At 42.7% G+C, this 19,373-nt stretch overlaps 1 protein-coding gene across 2 annotated transcripts; it reads right to left on the reverse strand.

Annotated features, from left to right (window-relative positions):
- Nucleotides 1-10,617: 10,617 nt before the first annotated feature.
- Nucleotides 10,618-16,887, reverse strand: CTLA4 (cytotoxic T-lymphocyte-associated protein 4). 2 transcript variants are annotated; one of them, XM_008584102.1, is made up of 4 exons: nucleotides 16,623-16,887; nucleotides 13,782-14,129; nucleotides 13,201-13,310; nucleotides 10,618-11,820 (listed from the first exon to the last, which is right to left on the reverse strand). In XM_008584102.1, the coding sequence occupies exons 1-4, from the start codon at nucleotides 16,729-16,731 to the stop codon at nucleotides 11,716-11,718; spliced, it is 672 nt and encodes a 223-aa protein (XP_008582324.1). In that variant the 5' UTR covers nucleotides 16,732-16,887; the 3' UTR covers nucleotides 10,618-11,715. The 2 variants fall into 2 exon arrangements, with proteins under 2 accessions (XP_008582324.1, XP_008582325.1); XM_008584103.1 differs by lacking the exon at nucleotides 13,201-13,310 and having other exon boundaries at nucleotides 11,753-11,820; nucleotides 16,623-16,731.
- Nucleotides 16,888-19,373: the final 2,486 nt, after the last annotated feature.

The raw sequence follows: 19,373 nt of genomic DNA on the forward strand, positions 1-19,373 counted from the left end.
TGAACCAACATTTGGGAAACATGTAGACACAGCCCTAGGTTGTCCTTCTCTGGGTGACACACACTCCTCCTCCCCAAATCATCCACCAAGGAGGCATGTGAATTTCTGCCCACTCCCCATTCTACCCAACCCCCTCCTCAGGCATGGTCAGCTTCCAGCCACTTCAGGTACTCCTTTAGTAGAATTTTATGCTTGAGATTTGTTCTTAAAATATGCATAATTACAGACTACAGCTTATTTTTATATCATTTTCTGATAAATAAATTGCAGGTCCCTACCTAGTAAGTAAATGTCCTTACCATCCTTTGAGGGCTTCTCCTTATATTGATCTTAAGTTGATTCAGTGGTGAGCTTAGCCCCCATTTCTATATTCAATCGGGCACTTGTTCTCCTAAAGACATTCACTGAAAACCTATTTTGTGCCAGTCACTGCTCAGCATCCAAGTCATCACGGTAGGAAAAATGGGCAGAGGGAAAAGAATACGTTTTCGAGACCCCTCAATACCACCAGTCGCAAACCTATTAACAGCATACAAATTACTGACCATTGTAATTTATGTCCAGAATCACTCACATAACTAACCAAGAAGAAACTTGCTCAACATAGTTCATTTCCAGGACACAGGGACTTGAGATGTCTTTTAATATGAATGAGGGCTGCCTCTTAATTTTACCTTCAAGTTCTTAACAACAGGAGGAGCTGAGGAAGAAAAGATGAAATTGTCCTTTTTACATGCCATTTTCCAATTGCAATCCAATCTTAGGTTTCTTCTCTTAGGTTCCCAGTTTTGACTTTTCTGAGCCAAATCATATCAGTACACCCAGGCCTGGCGTGTGCAGTGACGAGCATCTCCGAGCATCTCCGGGGATTGCCCTGCACTTCCTACGGAGCACACCCCGCTTACGCCGCCAGATTCACTCAGCTTGGGCAGCATCATGCACTGCTAACTCGTCCCTCGGCCTCTTGCTGAGGGGCTCACACACGGCCCAACATTGATCACCTGGTATTTCTGTAATTTGTTTTTCTTCCCAAAGCACGCTTCTCAATACTTGTTCTTAATTGAAAGTCATCTTGTTTATAACTGAAAACCTCTGCAGCGTATCAAGGTCACTCTAAATTCTAATGGCAGCTCTGTAGGCTCTCAGACTTTGAAGGGACCTTAGAGATAGTGAGTCTGACCAAACCCTTATGCTACAGAGACTTTGGAACAGAGATCCAAAGGCATAAAACGCATTTCCTAGCATATGTGATGTATCGGTTAAGATCTCAGCACCAAACAGAATTCATCTCAGATGATTCAACTGAAAAAACTTGAGTAAAGGAACTGCTTATACAGGGACAGACAGGAAGGAATAAGGGAAAACAGTGGATGCTGAGATACCCAGTGACCGACAACAGTTGAAATTCCTTACCTCCCCTAGGGCTAAAGAAGAAGGGGGGAAAATAGTGACCACAGCCCAACAAAGAGGAGGAGCCACCCAACCAGAGCTGTAGTCAAGGAAGGACACAACTACCATCCTAGATGTTGTGTCAGAGCAGGGAGGAATGGAAGAAATTTCCAATCACTCTCTCTTCTCACTGTCCCATCTCCTGCTGGTGCCTCCCATGGATCCATTGCCAGAGGGCAGAGCAGGCAGGCGAAAGGTCCCTTCAGGTCAGCTTCCCCAGGCACAGAGCAGAGCAGGGAGAGGCTAGAGAGTAGATCTGGAAGAACAAAGGTAGAATAACCAAGGACGTAGTGAATTTAACCACCCAGCCTTTACGTGCATCTCTATTTAATCAACATCTCATTACAAAGGCTCTTATTTGCTAATAAATATTTACTGAGGGGGAAATGAAGGAAAGGTGAGAAAGAAAAGGCAAGCAGGAGAAAAGTGGAACTATCCTATGCCAGGCACTGTACCAAGAACTATGAGGGGGATCACAAAGAAATAATAGAAGTCTACTACAGTAACGTGCTTACTACATTCATTACTACGTAACACAGTGTTCACCCTGCACTAGGCTCATTCTAAGCATTTTATATACACTAAGTCATTTAATTTGCAACCTTATTTTCCAGTTGAGGAAACGGAGGCATAGATTGTTGTTCAGGATAAGCCCCATGAGATGTCATGCTTTAACCACTACTCCACACTGCCTCTGTAAAGCAAAAGAAGTCCCTCAGGAAATTCATTATGTATTGGGGGAGATAGTGATATTAACTCATGAAAACAACCGCAACTCGAATGGTGACAAAACAGCATAAGAATGAGTCTGGGGTGGGGAGGTCAGCTCAGGCTGGAGCAATCAGGAAAGAGACCAGGGTGACTATTCAACAGACGGTGACTATTAAACAGCGCCTGACCCAGAAATGGCTCCAGGCAACAGCAAACCAGCTGGGGCCCAGCCAAGAGCAGAACCCAGACTCCCCACTCTTCAAACAAGGATTATTAGTTCCCTCACCCTCAACAATTCTCTTTTCAGGGCTCCATAGAAGTGTTCTCAGGGACAGGGTCCCAAATTACAGATCTGCTACCTCACCCAACAGGATCTCAGGGGTCACCTTGGCCAGCCTCAGGCCCTCAGCCCAGGAAATTTATATGTCCTTTTGTCAAATGAAACAACTCCTCTGTGCTCATTTTCTAGAATCTGTGGGAAGGCCAGTGACCAGTGACTTTTAAGGAACTATGCACAGGAGAACGTTCACACAGTAGAACATAAGCAACGTGAGACTGACCTCGTACATAACACATTTGTCCCTATTATGATCACGTGTGTATGTAATTTAAATTCTGGGGTAGATAATTACATTTACTTTCTTAACGATCTGTCTCTTAGAAACATTTAATAAAAACATTAACAGAGGTCTTTTCGTTCAAGGACAAAAGCAAGTAATTTTCTTTGCATGGTGCATGCATTTTGATCTTGAAGGGACCAGATATCACATCTGGTTTTATGATGCTGCTGTGCGGTTTTCGATTAGGTTTCTGTTATGTTCTGCAAACAGAAAAACCAGGCTGTATCTAATTTAATACCTACAAATTTCCACAGATGGTCGCGGAATACTGTATAGGCTAGTGGATAAAGATTTTGCCACATGTTTTCCAATTTGTGACTAAAAATTCTGTTTCTACCGCATTCTTTTTTATTAAACATTTCCATTGACTATTTTTTTTCCAGAGACTGTGATTATAAAATAATTTTCTCAGTTTCACTAGGCAAAAAGACATCTGATTTGAAAGTTTATGAGTTAAGCAGCCAAGTTAGACAGAAATAGTTCAGCTACAACCAAATAAAAGCAATAGTGTTAGGAGCGTTGTCAAAAGTCAGATTCATCGAAACTAGTCTGATCTCAGTGTATATAATGTACCACAGAAGAGGCAGAGGTCTGAGGGTGGAGCAGGGGAACTTCATTTTCAGAGCAGCCATGAAATTCCTTATAAGCCTGTCTGTGCTCATAACTGCAGCCTTGTTCTCTGCCTACATGTTGCCCATGCCAACATGCTGAAGGGTACTGGTGAGTGCAGGATTTCAGAAAAAGAGCACAGGGTTTTCAATCAGACTACCTGGAATTCAAATCCATCTCTGCCCCTTATCATGATGAGCTCTTGGGCAGATTACTTGGCAAAAATAGAAATAATATCTTCCTAGCTAAAGGTTTGGGTAGACAAATATGAGAAGGACTCTCTCATTGCCCATAGTGAGCACAGTCTAGAGAAGAGACAGGCCATAAACAAACACTGATACTGCAGAGCAATAAGAGCTAAAAGAGTAAAGGGCCAAATACAGTGACAATAACCATGTGTGAGTGTTTAGAAAGCCTTTACAAAGGAAGGGACATTTAAGATAGGTCTTAGAAAAGGTAGGAAATGGTTAAAACCCTTGCAGTTATCAATGACCTCTTGAGTGCCAGCTGCAATGACTATCCATGGATCCTTAGAGAACTGCGTTGAAAAGGATTTTTAGGATATGGCTGGGACCAGTGGCCCAGTGGTCAATCCCAAACCCAGTCTATGGAAATTATCTCCAGGCAAGGTCTCCAGGAGAATGTGGTCCTCCTCACCTTGTGAAGTTCAACTGGACATTGGTCTCAATTTACTTGCCCAGCATTTCACTTCTCCCTGACACCATGCCTAGCCGCCCCCTGAGCATGGGGCCCTGTTCTCTGTGCCTCCTAATTCTTTGCTGGAGAGAATCCTAATGTGACCACCAGAAGGTCAATTGCCACCTGACTTTGAGTATTTCTTACCATATCCTTTTCTGCTATGGCATCCCCCTTCCAAGTTAGATCTCTGTGGACAGTGACAACTGCCTAAATGGAGCCTGAACCCATCACAAGTCTCAGATGCAGTCCATAGGAGTGTCGCCTGCCCAGCAGGAGCTAGTTTGGCAAGCAGGTCCACTTCTCCAGCTTCTGCCTGCCCAATCCCCTGGTTCCTTCCTTTATCCACCAGCCGATGATGTTGGTGAGAATCCCACAGGCCTGCCTTGAGCCAGTCTGCAATACAACAAAATCCAGTACACTCTCCCTAACTCTGAATCCAAGCCTAATATAGGGAGAAAAATAACACTCATCCCCTCTTCCATCATGTGTTTCTGTGGAACACCAGGGCTGAGTGATCCAGGAAGCACACAAAGCAAATCTAATCCATCTTTCATATGACATCCCTTCATACCTCAAACACCGCTCTCATGCTATCTCTTCTCAGGCACAAACTACAAACACTATACACACTCAAACTGGCACATGTGCAGCCCCTGCTACTCAGCTTTGCACAGGCTTAAAGCACTCAGCAGATCCTTTGCCCCCTGACACTGCTCCCCCACGAACAGCTTCCAACCCTGCTCAGTGCCCACCCACACAGCACACACACCCCTGCCTCCACCACCACTAGTCTAGAGTGGACCTGTTGCCATTAACACCCATTCCCAGCACAGAAGATCTTTTTCTGTTTTGGCCTCACATATTTCCAAGCTTCAACTTCTGGTAGAAATATATACTTCTGCATAGCTATCTCCATCACAATCCCGGCTGGATAGTTCTCTGGTTCTGACTTGGGCTTCTCTCCATCTTCTCTGTGGCCTGTGGCACTGGACCCTGCTCTATGATTTTATTCGCAAATGCCAGTTCACATCATTTGCCATTCAGGGAATCTTCAGGCCTCTATCTTCTGCTTTTTTTCTATTTTTTTTTTTTCCCCTCCAAGGGATTCCTTGCTATTTCCCAGCACCCTTCAACCCCAACTCAGAGACCTTCCCTCCTCTTCACCCCACCCCCATCCTCTACCCCAGGCTGATTATTATCCTTTTGCAAACTGGCCTCATTCCAAGGTTCACAGGTCTACATGCAACATAACCCCCACTGACTACCATTGGTCATTGCTTTCTATTACCTCCAGCCTGTTTTGAATGGAGAATCACCCCATTTGCAGGGAGCATGCTATAGGTTACGTGAGAATTAAGCTTCCCACTGGTTGTATTAATGGTTTTCATTTTCCCCCATCTCATCAGTGTGAGAAGCTATAATCCCTGAGGGCCCGAAAGGCGTGCAGGCCACTGAATGGGAAAGTAGCTATTGCTAAAACTGTGGGTTGAAATTAGTGGTCCATCTTTAAAGGCCTTCAATGTCTTGTTTCTCTCTCTCCAGTTACAGATTTCAGCTGCTAGGGATAATCTCATAATAAGCACCTTCAGAAAATCTTAAAAACATTTGTCCAAAAGAGCATTCACATATTCCAACACCCACTTGTAACCCCTGTGAACACACTTTTCTTCTTTAACACTTCAGTCCCCATTCACTTTTAATTTTGTTCTTTTCCTTTTGCAGGTAGCCTCCAGAAATGGTCATTTGAAAAGAACATGGGCTTTGGAATTAAACATCAGTCCTAATCCTGATTCTGCCACTTACCAGCTGTATGGCTTTGGGCAAGTAATTAAAACTTTCTGAATCTCAGTTTCCTCATCTGTAAAATGGAGGCGATGGCAAAACTTCTTCTGCAAGGATATCGTGGGAATTGCTTTAGCTAACGTACATCCATCTGTGTGGAATCTGAGGCTTCATATGTTGGTTTCCCCTCCTTCTTCATTCAGAACAAGGAGCTCACAAATTGTATCCAGTATGGCAGCTTCCTCAGTAGGAAAGGAACACAAGAGAGTGCTGGCCATAATTTACAAAGTCAAGCTTCCTGCCCTTTATGTTCCGCTGTGGTTAACAATAAGTGTGAAATGCCAAGGGCAAAAAGATGTTCACAGGAGACTAGAGACTAATGTTTGAGTTACAAGCTAACTACAAAGAAGGAAAGCAAGACTCATCTTCAACAATGAAGAAAATAAGCTAACAGTGCGATGAATGCAGCATGGACTAAAATGTTGTCAAGGTCATGCAAGAAGGAACAGGAAATGTCCTTCAGAAAAGTGCTGCTCATGAGGAGTCATTTGTGTTGCTTTCTGAAATTTGAAATCACCTCCTGAAATGTATTTCCTACAATTCCTCCCAGAGACAGCCTCCTCTTTTTGTTCCAATAGACAACATCACTTTGTGTGACTAATATCATGTTTTTGAAACGCTTGGTTGCTATGGTAACCTGATTGTGTGTGATAAAAAGAGCACGTTTCATCTCGATGGTTTGTTACACAACTTTCCAGCAGAATTCAGCTTTCTCAGTATACTGCTGGCTTTGCTGAACGACTGTCAGCAGTGGTTTGTTCTGCGTTTTCCCATGCAGCATTCTTCTGTAGGATTGCTAAGGACAGGCTGGGTCACCTAGGACTATTTTGCTATGCCCTGGAAGGTTAAGGGAGAGATGGAAAAGATGGAGCCAACCTCAGCCAGCTGAGGCTTAACAGGAGCAATTGGGACAGAGGTGGGAGGAAAGTAGGTTCTCTGGGGGTAGCCTGGAGTGGTGGCAGTGATGCCTCAGAAGCAGCCTGCAAAGGACAGCCCTGGGCGGAAAGGCTCACAGACCTCTGTGGACAGCAATGCCTGCCTGAATGGAGCCTGGACCAATCATATGTCTCAGATCTGATGTGAAAATCTGGAGATCTGTCTTCCCAGCCTGGTTCAAATCCTTTCTCTCTCTGAGAACTTGGGCAAGTTTCCTAATGTCTCTGAGCCTTATTTTCTTCTAACATGTGAAGATAATTTCCAAGGTCCCATCTCTAGTCCTGATCATCTATGATGGTAGGATCTTGAGTTAGACAAGGGCATCTGAAAGTATGGTCCAAAGACCCACTGAAGTATTAAAATCCCCAGGCCCTGTCTCAGATTTTATAAATGAGAAGCTCTGGGTCTGAGGCACCTTGATCTGCTTTTTCTCCAAAGGCTCCAGATGATTATTGTGCACAATAAATGTAAGAACAACTATCATAGAGTGCACCCATGAAAGCAAAGATTTCCAGGAAGGGCCTGAATGTCAGACTCCACGCCATACACATCAGAGTGGGTTGACTTCTAAGAAAATTGCTTAGAAGATAAATAGCTGCCTCCCCTGCAGCACCCATTAACCCCTAGTTACAAAGTACCAGTGCCAGATGTGCCAAGGAGTGGGAATAGGAGATCATGCTAGAATTAGAACAGTAGTTACAGTCTCAGGTTGTTCCTGCCCAGAAACTTCGAAGAAGGGTCTCCAGAACACTTTTTATCCACTCTGCATTAGAAATATAAATTTTTCTGCTGATAGGGTTGTAAGATTAAATATAGGGCATCCTGGGGTTTTTTGTCTGTTTTGGCTGAATCCGGCAAACCTCCCTACTAACCCCAATCCCAGCCTATAGCCCAGGAAAGATAAAAGAGGAAAAAAAGAAACTTTCCTGTCTTTCCATCAACAAGGTGTGTCATATTGCTGGATGGAACAGAGAACATTAACCTGAGATGAGGAAAAAAACATGTGCACATGCCTCTAAGGAGCCTGAGTCATGGCTCTCATCAGGTGTAAAAGAAAAACGAGGCAATAGGGATAACGTTCGACAGAAAATCATTTTCTCTTTCGCTTGGAGACTTCCCAAAACAATGACTAATTGATAAATTCTTGAACTTCTTAACTGGCTTTGCTCCAGTTAACAACACAGTGTCATCAACATTTTGCAAGTTCACTTCCAAATAAGTTAAATTAAGTGTATATCAACTGTGGATGTGGAAGAAGGCTCTGACTGTGTGTAAAAATATACTCAGTTTTAGCAACCACCCACAGTTAAAACAGAGAGAAAGAGAGAAAATAAAAATAAGAATTCACACACACAAAAAAAGATGGGAAGTAAGACTAGATTAAGATAAAAGTAGTCTGTGTGGGGCAGAGTAGCCAACTGGAATTCACATTCCTGGGTTTTCAAAGTTTAAGCCAAGAGATGCATTTATCTACACAGAGTTCTGCTGATCAAATGGGAAAGATTAGGCTGAGGCTACCTAAGAAAACACAAATGAGTTCTGCATAGAAGGCAGTTGTCCTTCTCATGGTCCCAGATGTCCTAGCTCTCCAACTCCACAACCCATTTATTTGAGCATCTACTATATGCCTAAAGCAGTGATGATCCCTGTCTTGGAGAAGCTTCTGACCAAGAGAAAAGACATAAACATTTGATATTAGAGATGAAACCAAGGATAGCTATGAAACAGCAGGGGAGTAATCCATGTGGGCTTAAAGTTTCGGCAAAGCTGGTGGTGGAGGCAAAATCTGAGATTAGTCTTGATGGATATGAGAATGAGGGACAAAGATATTTGGAGGTGAGAAATAGGGAAACAAGAAGTAGCAGAAATCAGGGCACCATATTGGAGGAAGAGAGCTGAGCAGAGGCATGTGCTGATGAGTATGTAGGAGCAGGAGCTGACCCTGCAGCCCCTGGTAGCTCTATAGCACTCCCCTTGTCATCCACACTCCTGCCTGGGAGGAGGGTAACAGTCCCCAGGCTCCCCCTGCATGGTAGACCAAGCCCCATTTAGATGCATGGAGCCTTTGGGCTTCCCCAGGACCCTGACCCCAGAGATGGAGATGATGATGAAGGCTGGAGTGCCATGAGACAGTTGGTTCTCTGATTTGGGGGGTAATGGACCTGAGTATTGTACACAAAGGATTTACTTTCTTAAACAAAACAGGGTTAGAAAAGTCTTTTATATGGTGCCCAGATGTGCTCTCCCACCCTCATATTTGCTTTCTTCCCTTTCAGCAGAACCCCATGACACAGTTTTCTTGACCAATTCTTCTGCCTAAAGAAGAAATTTTTTGAGCTAAAGACTATTTTATTCTTACAAAATTGAGACTGAATGAAGAAGGCAATGCTTAACTCAATGAATAGCAAATGATGCATTGAGTTGATCAATGAATAGCAAATGGTAGGATTTCAGGTAATAGCAGAGGAGATATTAAGCTTATATAAAGTAGTACATTGTCTAATGGCATTTGAAGGGTACCTGGGAGGTCACCTGTCTAAGGCCCTCTCTGTCATTTTGATCTGCCATCAACTTTGGAAAATTGTGATCTCTCTAAACACATTTGGAGGAGTAGAAATGGTATCATGCTATTCATTGGGGTTCCTAATATGTGTGTTTCTTCATGGCTACCAACTACAGACCAAGAGAGCAGGAAGCATAGTCTTCCACATAGTAGCTCATTCTAGGTAATAATCATTACCTTCTCTTTAAAGACCTGTTCATTTTCATTTAACAAGCCTTTATGGAATGCTTACTACATACTGTCTCATTTGTCTGTTAGCACTTGCTGGGAAATAGAGAGAGAGAGCAATAGTGAGCAAGAGAAAGAAAAAGACAGAAACAGAGAGAGTTCCCTGGGCTGCAATTCTCAAAATCTGATGGGTATAAGAAGCACTGAGGAGCTTCTTGGAAATACAAACCCCTGGCCCTACCATCCGAAGATTCTGGTTCAGTACATCTGGAGTTAAGCACTTGAATCAGTGTTTTTAATAAGTGACCCAGTGGATTCAGGTAAAGGTGGTCCCTGACCACACTGAGAATCATTGCACAAGACAATAACAGTATGTGGAGGTCAAAAATAAGAAACCTTAAATGGAAACTAAGCAGGCTGAGGCTACACATTGGTTAACCAAGAATCACAGAGAGCTCAGTGGGCCAGGCCCAGGACTGCCAGCTTACAGCAACACAGGAGTGCAAGTGTGTTCCACAACCCCCCCACCACCAACAGCACCACCATCTGTGAAATAGTCCATTTGGAAGCCACAAGGAAAAGCTCCATTTGCCACAAAAGCAGATCAAAATGGCTACAAGGGGCATGATTGACAACACCGGAGTTGCCATGGCAACTGTAATCCGTATGAGAGTTGAGCTGAGAAAGCTGTGGGTAAGAGAAAGGAGGAAAATAACCTGTGTTAAGGAGCATGTCATGTGATTTATAAAGGACTTGTATGTCTGTGTTAACCCACATTATATCCCAAATAATTGTGAAGAAACCAAAAGGAAAAAGGATAGATTCCTTCCAAGAACAGCTTATAGGTAATGGGCTGGTGTATAGGGGACTCATGAAGCATTACCTGACCTTTTGTGTTTTTCCAATTTGTTTCCAGTAATTCTAATATTAGAGTCTCCACCAACTGCTGAATGAATCAATCAAAAACAACTCAAACACAATATTCAAATACATACAAGAATGATAAAGACAACTCTGGAAAACAACCACGATAGATTTTTATTTAATTAAAAATATTATACATGTTGTTGCATTTTCATGGAAAATATTGAGTTACAAAACACCAACAGTGTTAGTTTTCAGAAACCTTCGTGCAGCCCATTCTGCCAACTGCTGCTTTCTTCTGTCCATGGCATTAACCATGTGTTTGTAAGGAATTGGGCCCATGGAACTGGAGCTTCCTAGGAGGTCATACCTACAGGTCTCCTGGAGTGAGCCTTTGCCTTGACAACAGTGTTCTGTCAAGTTAACTCAGATACACTCACTTTGGCTTCCTTGCAAACCATTGAAAGAAGCCCAAAGCACATGTTAACACCAATTCAGTTTAATTCAGTACAATTGAGTACTGCTCCGAGCTCACCCGGTTTCCAAGCCAGTTAGCAAATGACCTTGTATTTTACCTGGTGCATTAGTGTCCTGAGCTTCTCCACAAAACTTCCCCAGAACCGATGGTGGGAAGACACTGCCATATAGTGTTTATATTCAAACCATCAGCAAATACACAAAAACACATGTGGCCCCCATGTACAATACTATCACATAAAAAAAATACATATTGGTACAATACAACCTTTGGAATCACTGGCTAAAACGTAGTCATGTGAGTTTTTTAAAGTCTTCATGTAATTATACATTTGTTAAGAAAAATAACATGGCATAAAAATTTAACACAAAAAGATCATCTCAGCTATAAACGAATCACACATAAATACAAGTTGTGTACAATATATGCCTCTCCCTTGCCCCTTCCTTCCTTTCTTCGGACTGTACCATTTCCAAACTGATTCCCTTGACCCTACATCATAATGCTGCATTTCCATATTGCTCCCATATGATGCTTTTACTAAAATTGGACCTGATATGACAGAAACGTCCCGGCTCTGTTTTCCTGCCCCTTTGCTTTAAATTGCAGTATGCTTAATTTGGGTTCTGCATCCAGCTTTATATTAAAAAGAGATGAATTCCCCCCAAAATACACAAACAAATAAAAAAAAAAAAAAAAGCCGGACAGCAAAAAAAGTTAGAATTGCTTGATCTCTTAGAAATTGTCATATGGTCTTTTTTCTTCATAATGTCCTCTCAATTGATGGGAATAAAATAAGGCTGAAATTGCTTTTCACATTCTGGCTCGGTTGGGGGCATTTTCACATAGACCCCTGTTGTAAGAGGGCTTCTTTTCTTTAGCTGCCAAACACAAAAAGAAACAGTAATTATTATTGAAGCCACTTCTAACCATAATAGAACTCAACATATATTGGGTCCCTACTTCATTGAAAATGAATGTTCACAACATACTGAATTATAAGCCCCAGGAGATTTTCTTGATTTGGCTATTAAAATTCATTTTAGATAAATAACTCTGTGATTTAGATGTAAAATAGCAATCATTTGCCTTTATTGGAAGATAGGAGAAAGAGACTTGGAGAAAGCTTCATGAAAAACACCCAGAATGCCTATGATAATTGACTAATCTTGTCCATGAAGGAACAAGCTTGAAATGGTAATAAACTTTAATTACCCTGTTCGAGAACTGTACTTCTCATCTCCACTGCTCCTCCTCGCATGCTTTTTATTACATTTTCTCTGTCTGCATAAGTTCCCAGTTTTTATCACCTTAGTAAATTAAGGTCTAGTCTACTAGTATGTGGTAGTTTGTAGCAAATGAGGTAGGAAGAGCCTATAGCAACAGAAACGTGACTGCCAGGTTGAGTAGATGATCTTGGAATAGAGTGTGTCATTGTGTAGGGGGGCGATAAGGGAGGAGGGGGCGAACGGAGGAGATAAGGGAGAGGGAGGGGGGAAGGGTGAGTTTGAGATGTCAAAGCCAGCCTCAGGCAAAGATGGCTGAGAGGGACTGTCAGAAAGAAATCCTAAAGGGCATGAAGAAATATCACGATTTGTAAGAATGAATATGCTAATAATAAATTTTAAATTTTAATTTAAAAAAAGAAAGAAATCCTGACTGGAAGCCTGATTCCACACCGCCACCTCTTCTACTACCAACAACTGTAGTAAATAAAAACTGGGGCTTCCATTTACTGGGCTTGAAGGGGAGGGTGAGATGTCCCAGTCAAGCAGGCTGGATAATAGCCACAGGTGTAATGTGGGCAACTAACTACAGCTTGAACAAGGAAGGCACTGGGTGACCGCAAGAGATGACTTCCAGGTGAAACAGAGAGACATTTAGGAGGAGTCTAAAATCCATCCAGGTGGTCCTCTCTAGCAGCATTGCCCAGCTAATCTTGTGTTTCAAAGTCATTAAGTGCAATTGTCATGAAGATACAGAGCAAAGCAGCTGCCCCATGTTGTTCAGATGATTACTCAAACTGAAACCCTGTTCAGAAGCACACAAACATTCAATGTCAAACACTCATCTAAAATGTTAGTCATCCTGAAACCCCAAAGGCCAATGCCTGGAGTTCTAGTGCGTTCTTTACCACTGTCCTTCCTCCTCTCCAGTTATTGCTTCGTCTCAAAAAAAGTAAACTCAAGACCGTCATTGGTCAGTTGACACCACTAAAGGTGTCCCCACCAAACGTGCTGCACTGTCAGCATCACACTCACCATTTTGTTCAAAGAAACAGCTGTGATGAGAAAGCTGTAAAAAAACAATCCCGAGCTAACTGCTGCAAGGATCCAGAGGAGGAAGTCAGAATCTGGGCATGGTTCTGGATCTGCAACAGAAAAAAAACAAAGCCTCTCTGAGACAGTTTTAAACCTCAGGGCCCTATTCCCCCAGTAGGTGAAAAAAAGGAAGAAGTTAGAGCTTCCCAACCTTAATGTCCACCCCTAAATTGTGTTGGTAGCCCACAAACAGATCTAGGTATTTGGGACTACTTGCCCAGGAGTGTCATATAGAAAGCATAAGGCCAAACTTCATGATGGTTATCACTCCAGAGTGAGTGCCCTAACCTGCCAGGAGAAAATAACACCTTCCCTAACTCATTTTATTTTACAGTCAAAATGCTATTCAGGTCGCCATCCATAATAAGCAAGACTATCACGTGGTTAAAAACTCTTAAAGAGAGTTTCCACAGTCCTAAAAGTGAATGACCTGAAATTAAGGCAACTATTTTCAAAATTGTTTTTGTACAAAGAACACAGCAGTGCAAAAGGTGTCAACTTAGTGAAATGGCTCGGCTCACCGATGACATAAATCTGGGTTCCATTGCCCATGCCCATGTAGTATGGCGGCGGGTACATGAGTTCCACCTTGCAGATGTAGAGCCCTGTGTCCGTGGCCCTCAGCCCTTGGATGGTGAGGTTCACTTTGTTTCCACTGGAGGTGCCAGCGCAGGTGGAATCATCGAGGAAGGTCAACTCATTCTCCACCATGTACGTCGCAGCGCAGACTTCAGTCACCTGGCTGTTGTCCTGCCGTAGCACTGTCACCCGGACTTCAGCAGCTTTGCCTGAAGACGCGTACTCACACACAAAGCTGGCGACACCCCGGCTGCTGGCCAGCACCACTGCAGGCTGGGCCACGTGCATCGCTGGCATGGAAAAGCCAAAGCGAACTCAGTGAGCTCATGCTCAGCCGCGGCCAAAACCCCCGGTGGGGAAGGGCTGTCTTTGACCAGCCCCTCCAGTTTCACCTTGCGGCGCCTCTCTCCCCCTTCTCCAAGCCCATCACCCTCCCTTAGCCCTCCCCTCTGCACCCTGCCCAGTCTCCCCTCCATCTCTCAGCTATTTTCCAGCTGCTCTCCATAAACTTTTTATTAGGAAATAGTTTCTGGAAGACAGTTGACTGTGGCAGGAAGAACACTGATGGATGAACAGGAGACCTGGCTCTGTCACGAAACATGTGACCTGGGGCCTCCCCGATGGCATTCATCTTTCTCACATAGGATAAGAGGGGATTCGATCAAATGATATCTAAGTGCCCTTCATCGCTGGTATCCCAAGGTGATAATAGAACTATAGGAAAGCTAGTTCAGGAACCATAATGAGTAGTAGGGAAAATTCTGGAGGTTGAGGCGCAGAATCTTGCCTTCTCTCTGAAAGCAAAGCTCACAAACCTCCACCTATTTATTTCACTGACCCTGAACCTCTATCACCCGGGAGTAGCTGAGCCATGGCTCACTATGCTAGTCACCCCTTCCCTGGCATTACTGTCACAAGAGTGGGAGATGCTGATATTTGAAGGAAGCCACAGAGCTGAGGGCACCAGGTCGTTTCCTGTCTAGGTTAAGGCAACCCTGCTGTTAACTTCTGTGGGCTTCCCCTGCCACCACCTCTTCCACCCTCTCTCTCTCTCCTTCACTTGAACACTCTCGTATTCCTTTGTTCTTTCTTTTCTCTCTGCCTGCTACAGGATAAGGGAGGCAAGCTCTCCATATAAAGAGACTTGCATCTAAAAAATGGTGGCTTCATGTCAAGTTATCTTCCAGTAACTAACCTGGCCCCTCTTCAGTCAATCTTACAAGTGACAGCCAAAATTTGGATTGAATAATGACGCTCATCTGATGCTTTACTAACATTGATTGTGAAAAAACAAATAAAATAAATAATATTTAATGTCCTCCATGATCCATTACCAATCTATCACTCCAGTCTAAGTCTCTGGGACACCTCTTCCTGCCTATAGATCACTCTACTCGAGACAGTAGTCCCTCCCCCCGAGCACCTGTACAGGACATCTGGCCTTAGAAGACAGAACAATATGGCAGCAGCCATCACCCTGGTTATTTCAGCAGCTGTAGCTGGTAGACAGCAGACTCCTTCCCCAGCCTTCAGTTCTGCCTATTAGAGATGCCTTCTGAGCATCCTTTGCACTGCAACAACTCCATTGCAGTTAATCAAGTTCTGCCCTATATTAAAGTTTTTTGTGAGCTAATCATACCTTCCCCACATACTGCCTCCAGCCCATAAACTCCTGGGAGCAGTAGTTATATCCTGCCCAATGGGCACTTGACAATCTTTATTGTATTGACTCTAACCCTAAGGAAGACCAAATTTCCTGACCTCTCCCCAAGCGAGGTCACACTTATCACCACTAAATCTGGTCACACTCAATTTTCCAGTATCCACCATGGGAGGATCCTAGTTACAGGTTGAGATAAATTTCCTAAAAAGGAAATTTGAATACTTACAGGGGTATTTAATATTTACATGTTCAAAATATGTAAAATAGGAAAATTAAATCATCGAATATCTTTTGAGTACCTACTTCACACAAACTGCATGGTTTCTTAACCAAGAAGGTCTAGAGAGAGATAAGGTTGAGATACAATGAAAATGCTTGTCATTATAAGCCGTGTAACAAACCTAGTATAAACCTCTAAAGAGCTTTATTTCATCTGAAAACTGGGGATCTGCATCTGAAATCCACATGTAGGTCAGGCAACAATTAAGCATCTTATGCCAAACAGACTAATGGTTTGCTTTCTTCCTTTCTTTTCTTTTTTTTTTCTTTTTTTGCAACTTCAAACTATTTCATTTTTAAAACAATTGGCTAGCTAGCTTATAGAATTGATTAAGAGGTACTTAAAACCTTGAATTGAGTAAAGAAGGTATTATTCCCATGATTTGCTTAAATTTTAAACAAACTAGCTAAATTAATGAATTAGATGACCTTTAAACCTTGAATTGTATAGGAAAGAAACTCTTCCTGTGATTTGCTTAAGTCAATGTTTTCTTAAAAGAAAAATATTGAGCTCACCCTGATACCAAGCTCAAATGTATTCAGGACTGTGAATGTCTTTTCCCTCTTAAATGTCTGAAATTGCCTGTGTCTCCCAAGCCAGCTCACATGTATTCATTAAGCCCCTACTAAATAACTGGCACTCTGCTTTGAGCTATATCTCTGCTTATTTACTGCTGCCAGCTGTCCTCTGCTTGCCTTAAAATACAAAGTCATCCAAGCCCGGAGACTGGAGTTTTAACTTCTGGCTTTGCTGTAAATCACTGCCCTTGATTGCTGAGAGAAATGAAACCCGGTGGGAGAAACACCTCCTCCCCCTTCATTCTCTAAAAGTCTCACTCACCTTTGGAGAAGACAGGGATGAAGAGAAGAGAAAACAGGGCAGTGCAGGGCAAGGTCCTGGAAGCCAGGTCCAGGCGAGCCTCGTGCCTCTGGAATCCAAAGCAAGCCATGGCTTTATGGGAGCGGTGTTCAGGTCTTCAGGAAGCAGAGCGAAACCTTTCAGGATCCTGAAGCTTTGAAATGTGTTTGAACCCACACAGAATCAAGGACTTTATATAGATAGCTTTGATCCCAGATATGTACTATACATGTGCACACGCAGAAGGCACCTGAATAGAAAGCCTTTTTGTTTTGGTTTTACGAGAAAGGAAGCCGTGGGTTTAGCTGTTACGTCGAAAAGACAACCTGAGCCACTCAAATTAAAACTGAACAAAACAAGCCAATCCATGGATGGAAAATGTACTCAATGTGAAACTGAAGCTTCATGTTCACTTTGAGGATCTGGATAACTAAATGAAGATTTGGAGAATTTCCTGGAGTGCAGGAGTCCCCCTAATTTCCAATTTTATTCAATTGTCTGGGCATCTTTTACTTCTCAATTTATTTCATTGACCTCCCCAAAACTGATAAGCTGCCATCTCTGAGCCCTGGAGCTAATCACAGCATAAGTGTGTGGGTATCATCAATAAAAATTCTATGTTCTATCCATGAGGCACTATCCTTCAAAGGGTCCCTTAACATGCTCTACAAGTAAGAGTTTATTTTCTTAACTCCATTCAGCATTTTGTTGAGAGAAAATACCAAAATCACAGAAATAAACTGAAAGAGAGGCAGGAAAAACTGCCTCTGGTTTTGCAGATTAGGAGAGAATTCAGATGTTCTTAAAAGCCTTAACTCAACAAAGACAAAATAGCATTGGAGAAGGTCCAGAAAAAGTCAATCAAAATGATCCAAGAGATTAAAAATTTCCATAAGAGGATAGACTTTCTTTTTTCTAATAGGAATTTTTTTAAGCAGAAAATCCAAAAGTTAAATTTAAATATGAAGTTAAATTTATGACAGCTGCACATAGGACAAATGTTTATCTAATAAAAGACCCCCTCCCTTAAATCTGGGAGGTTTTCATACATTTTGTACATTTCAATGATGAAAGAAACATTTATTGAGGACCTGTAATACGCCAGGAGTTGTGTGCACTTGGGATTAAATGATGACAGGACAAAAACATAGCTGATGCTTTAAGTGGCTTCTAGAAGACTGACCTGCATATGGATGGACTATGGCATTTGCCTCCTCCAGTCCTTCCATGGGCCACACACCTCAATACAGCAGAGAAGGCTCTGTAGAACACAACCTATGCCTCTCTTTTTAGCCTATCTTCCAGCATTCCCTCACATGCCCCCTTCCTCTGTTTGTCATTTCTCTAACACATCTCTTTCAGATCTCATCACTTTTAGCCAGTCAGTTCCTACTGCATTTTTTCTCCCATTATCTTATTTTTATCCTTATTCTCATTCTCCAGGACCTAGCCAAGCTGTCACCTCCTCCAGGAAGCCTCTCCTAACCTGCCTATTTTCTATACTCCCTCAGCACCTTGTAGAAGTCTTCAAACCCCAGCTCAAATACCAACAAGTAATAACAACCTAATGGGCACTTACTAAGGGCCAGGTCCCAGACTGGGCACTGGAGATTTTTTTTTAAGGAAAAATGTATGTTTTTGCCCTTGAGAGGAACCCACAGCAGTGGCAGGGACAGATAGCTAAACCCATGGTCACGATAGAATGAGATAAATGCTGGAATTGAAGTATGGTACAAGCTGTAGAGGAGCAGAAGCCATTGGTTCAGCCTGTGGAAGTCAGAAAGGGCTTGTCAGAGGAAGGAAAATCTGAGTTTATTATTGAGGACAAGGGCAAGGAGTGGGTATTCAGACAAGAAGACAGCGCGTGCCAAGGTTGGAAAGGGCCAGCGACACGGGGATGAGCAGTAGGTGAAGCTCATCTTAGCAGTGAAGGTAGATGAAGCACAAAGAGTGAATGGGCATGACTGAGTTCACATTTTAAGAAATTCTTTCTTGTGCAGAAAGAAAGATGGGGAGGATGGGTTCAAGGAAGAATAATATATAACCAGGAAAAGAAGGAAGGAGACTCTTGTAATATCCCAGGCATCAGGAGTTGGAAAATTTTTTCTGTAAAGGTCCAGATAGTGAATATATTATGATTTGCACACCATACAGCCTCTGTTACTCAACTCTGCCACTTTAGGGAAAAAGCAGCCATAGATTAAACAAACGGGCATGACTTTGATCCAATAAAACTTTATTGACAAAAACAGGTCGAGGCTGGATTTGACCTGTGGCTACTGTTTGCCAAACCCTGGTCTAAACTAAGGCAGTGGCAGAAGTGGAAACAAGATCCAAGTGTAAACTAAAGGGACTAATCTATGGTCAGTGAGTGGAGGGAGAAGTTTAGGATGACACCGTATCTACAGCTTGGGAGGTACTGTGCTGCTGCCAGGAACTGTTCAAATGTTTGTCAAGTTTTGTCTCATTCAAGTCTCATAACAACCCTACAGGACTGGAGTTATTATTTTTCCCTTTTTATAAAAAATAAAACCAAGGCATTGAGGGTTAAGATGAGTTATCCAATTTCCCATAGTAGGTGGTAGAGCCACAATTTGATGCCAGTGATACCCTTAATCACTACACTAAAGCAAAGGCATTGAAGTCAAAGAGAACTAGATTTGAATCATAGCATGAAGACTTGCTAGCTGTTGACCTGGGATGAGAGCCCAATGTCCTCTGGATAATGGCATC

This window comes from Galeopterus variegatus, unplaced genomic scaffold (assembly GCF_000696425.1).
Source record: "Galeopterus variegatus unplaced genomic scaffold, G_variegatus-3.0.2 Scaffold3150, whole genome shotgun sequence".
NCBI lineage: Eukaryota > Metazoa > Chordata > Mammalia > Dermoptera > Cynocephalidae > Galeopterus > Galeopterus variegatus.

Excerpts from the sequence above, each read along its gene's own strand:
- CTLA4 (XM_008584102.1), bottom strand. The coding sequence starts at position 16,731 with ATGGCTTGCTTTGGATTCCAGAGGCACGAGGCTCGCCTGGACCTGGCT. Across the intron at positions 14,130-16,622 it reads CATCCCTGTCTTCTCCAAAG|CGATGCACGTGGCCCAGCCT; the intron begins GTGAGTGAGACT and ends TTTCCATGCCAG. Across the intron at positions 13,311-13,781 it reads AACCCAGATTTATGTCATCG|ATCCAGAACCATGCCCAGAT; the intron begins GTGAGCCGAGCC and ends TTTCTGTTGCAG.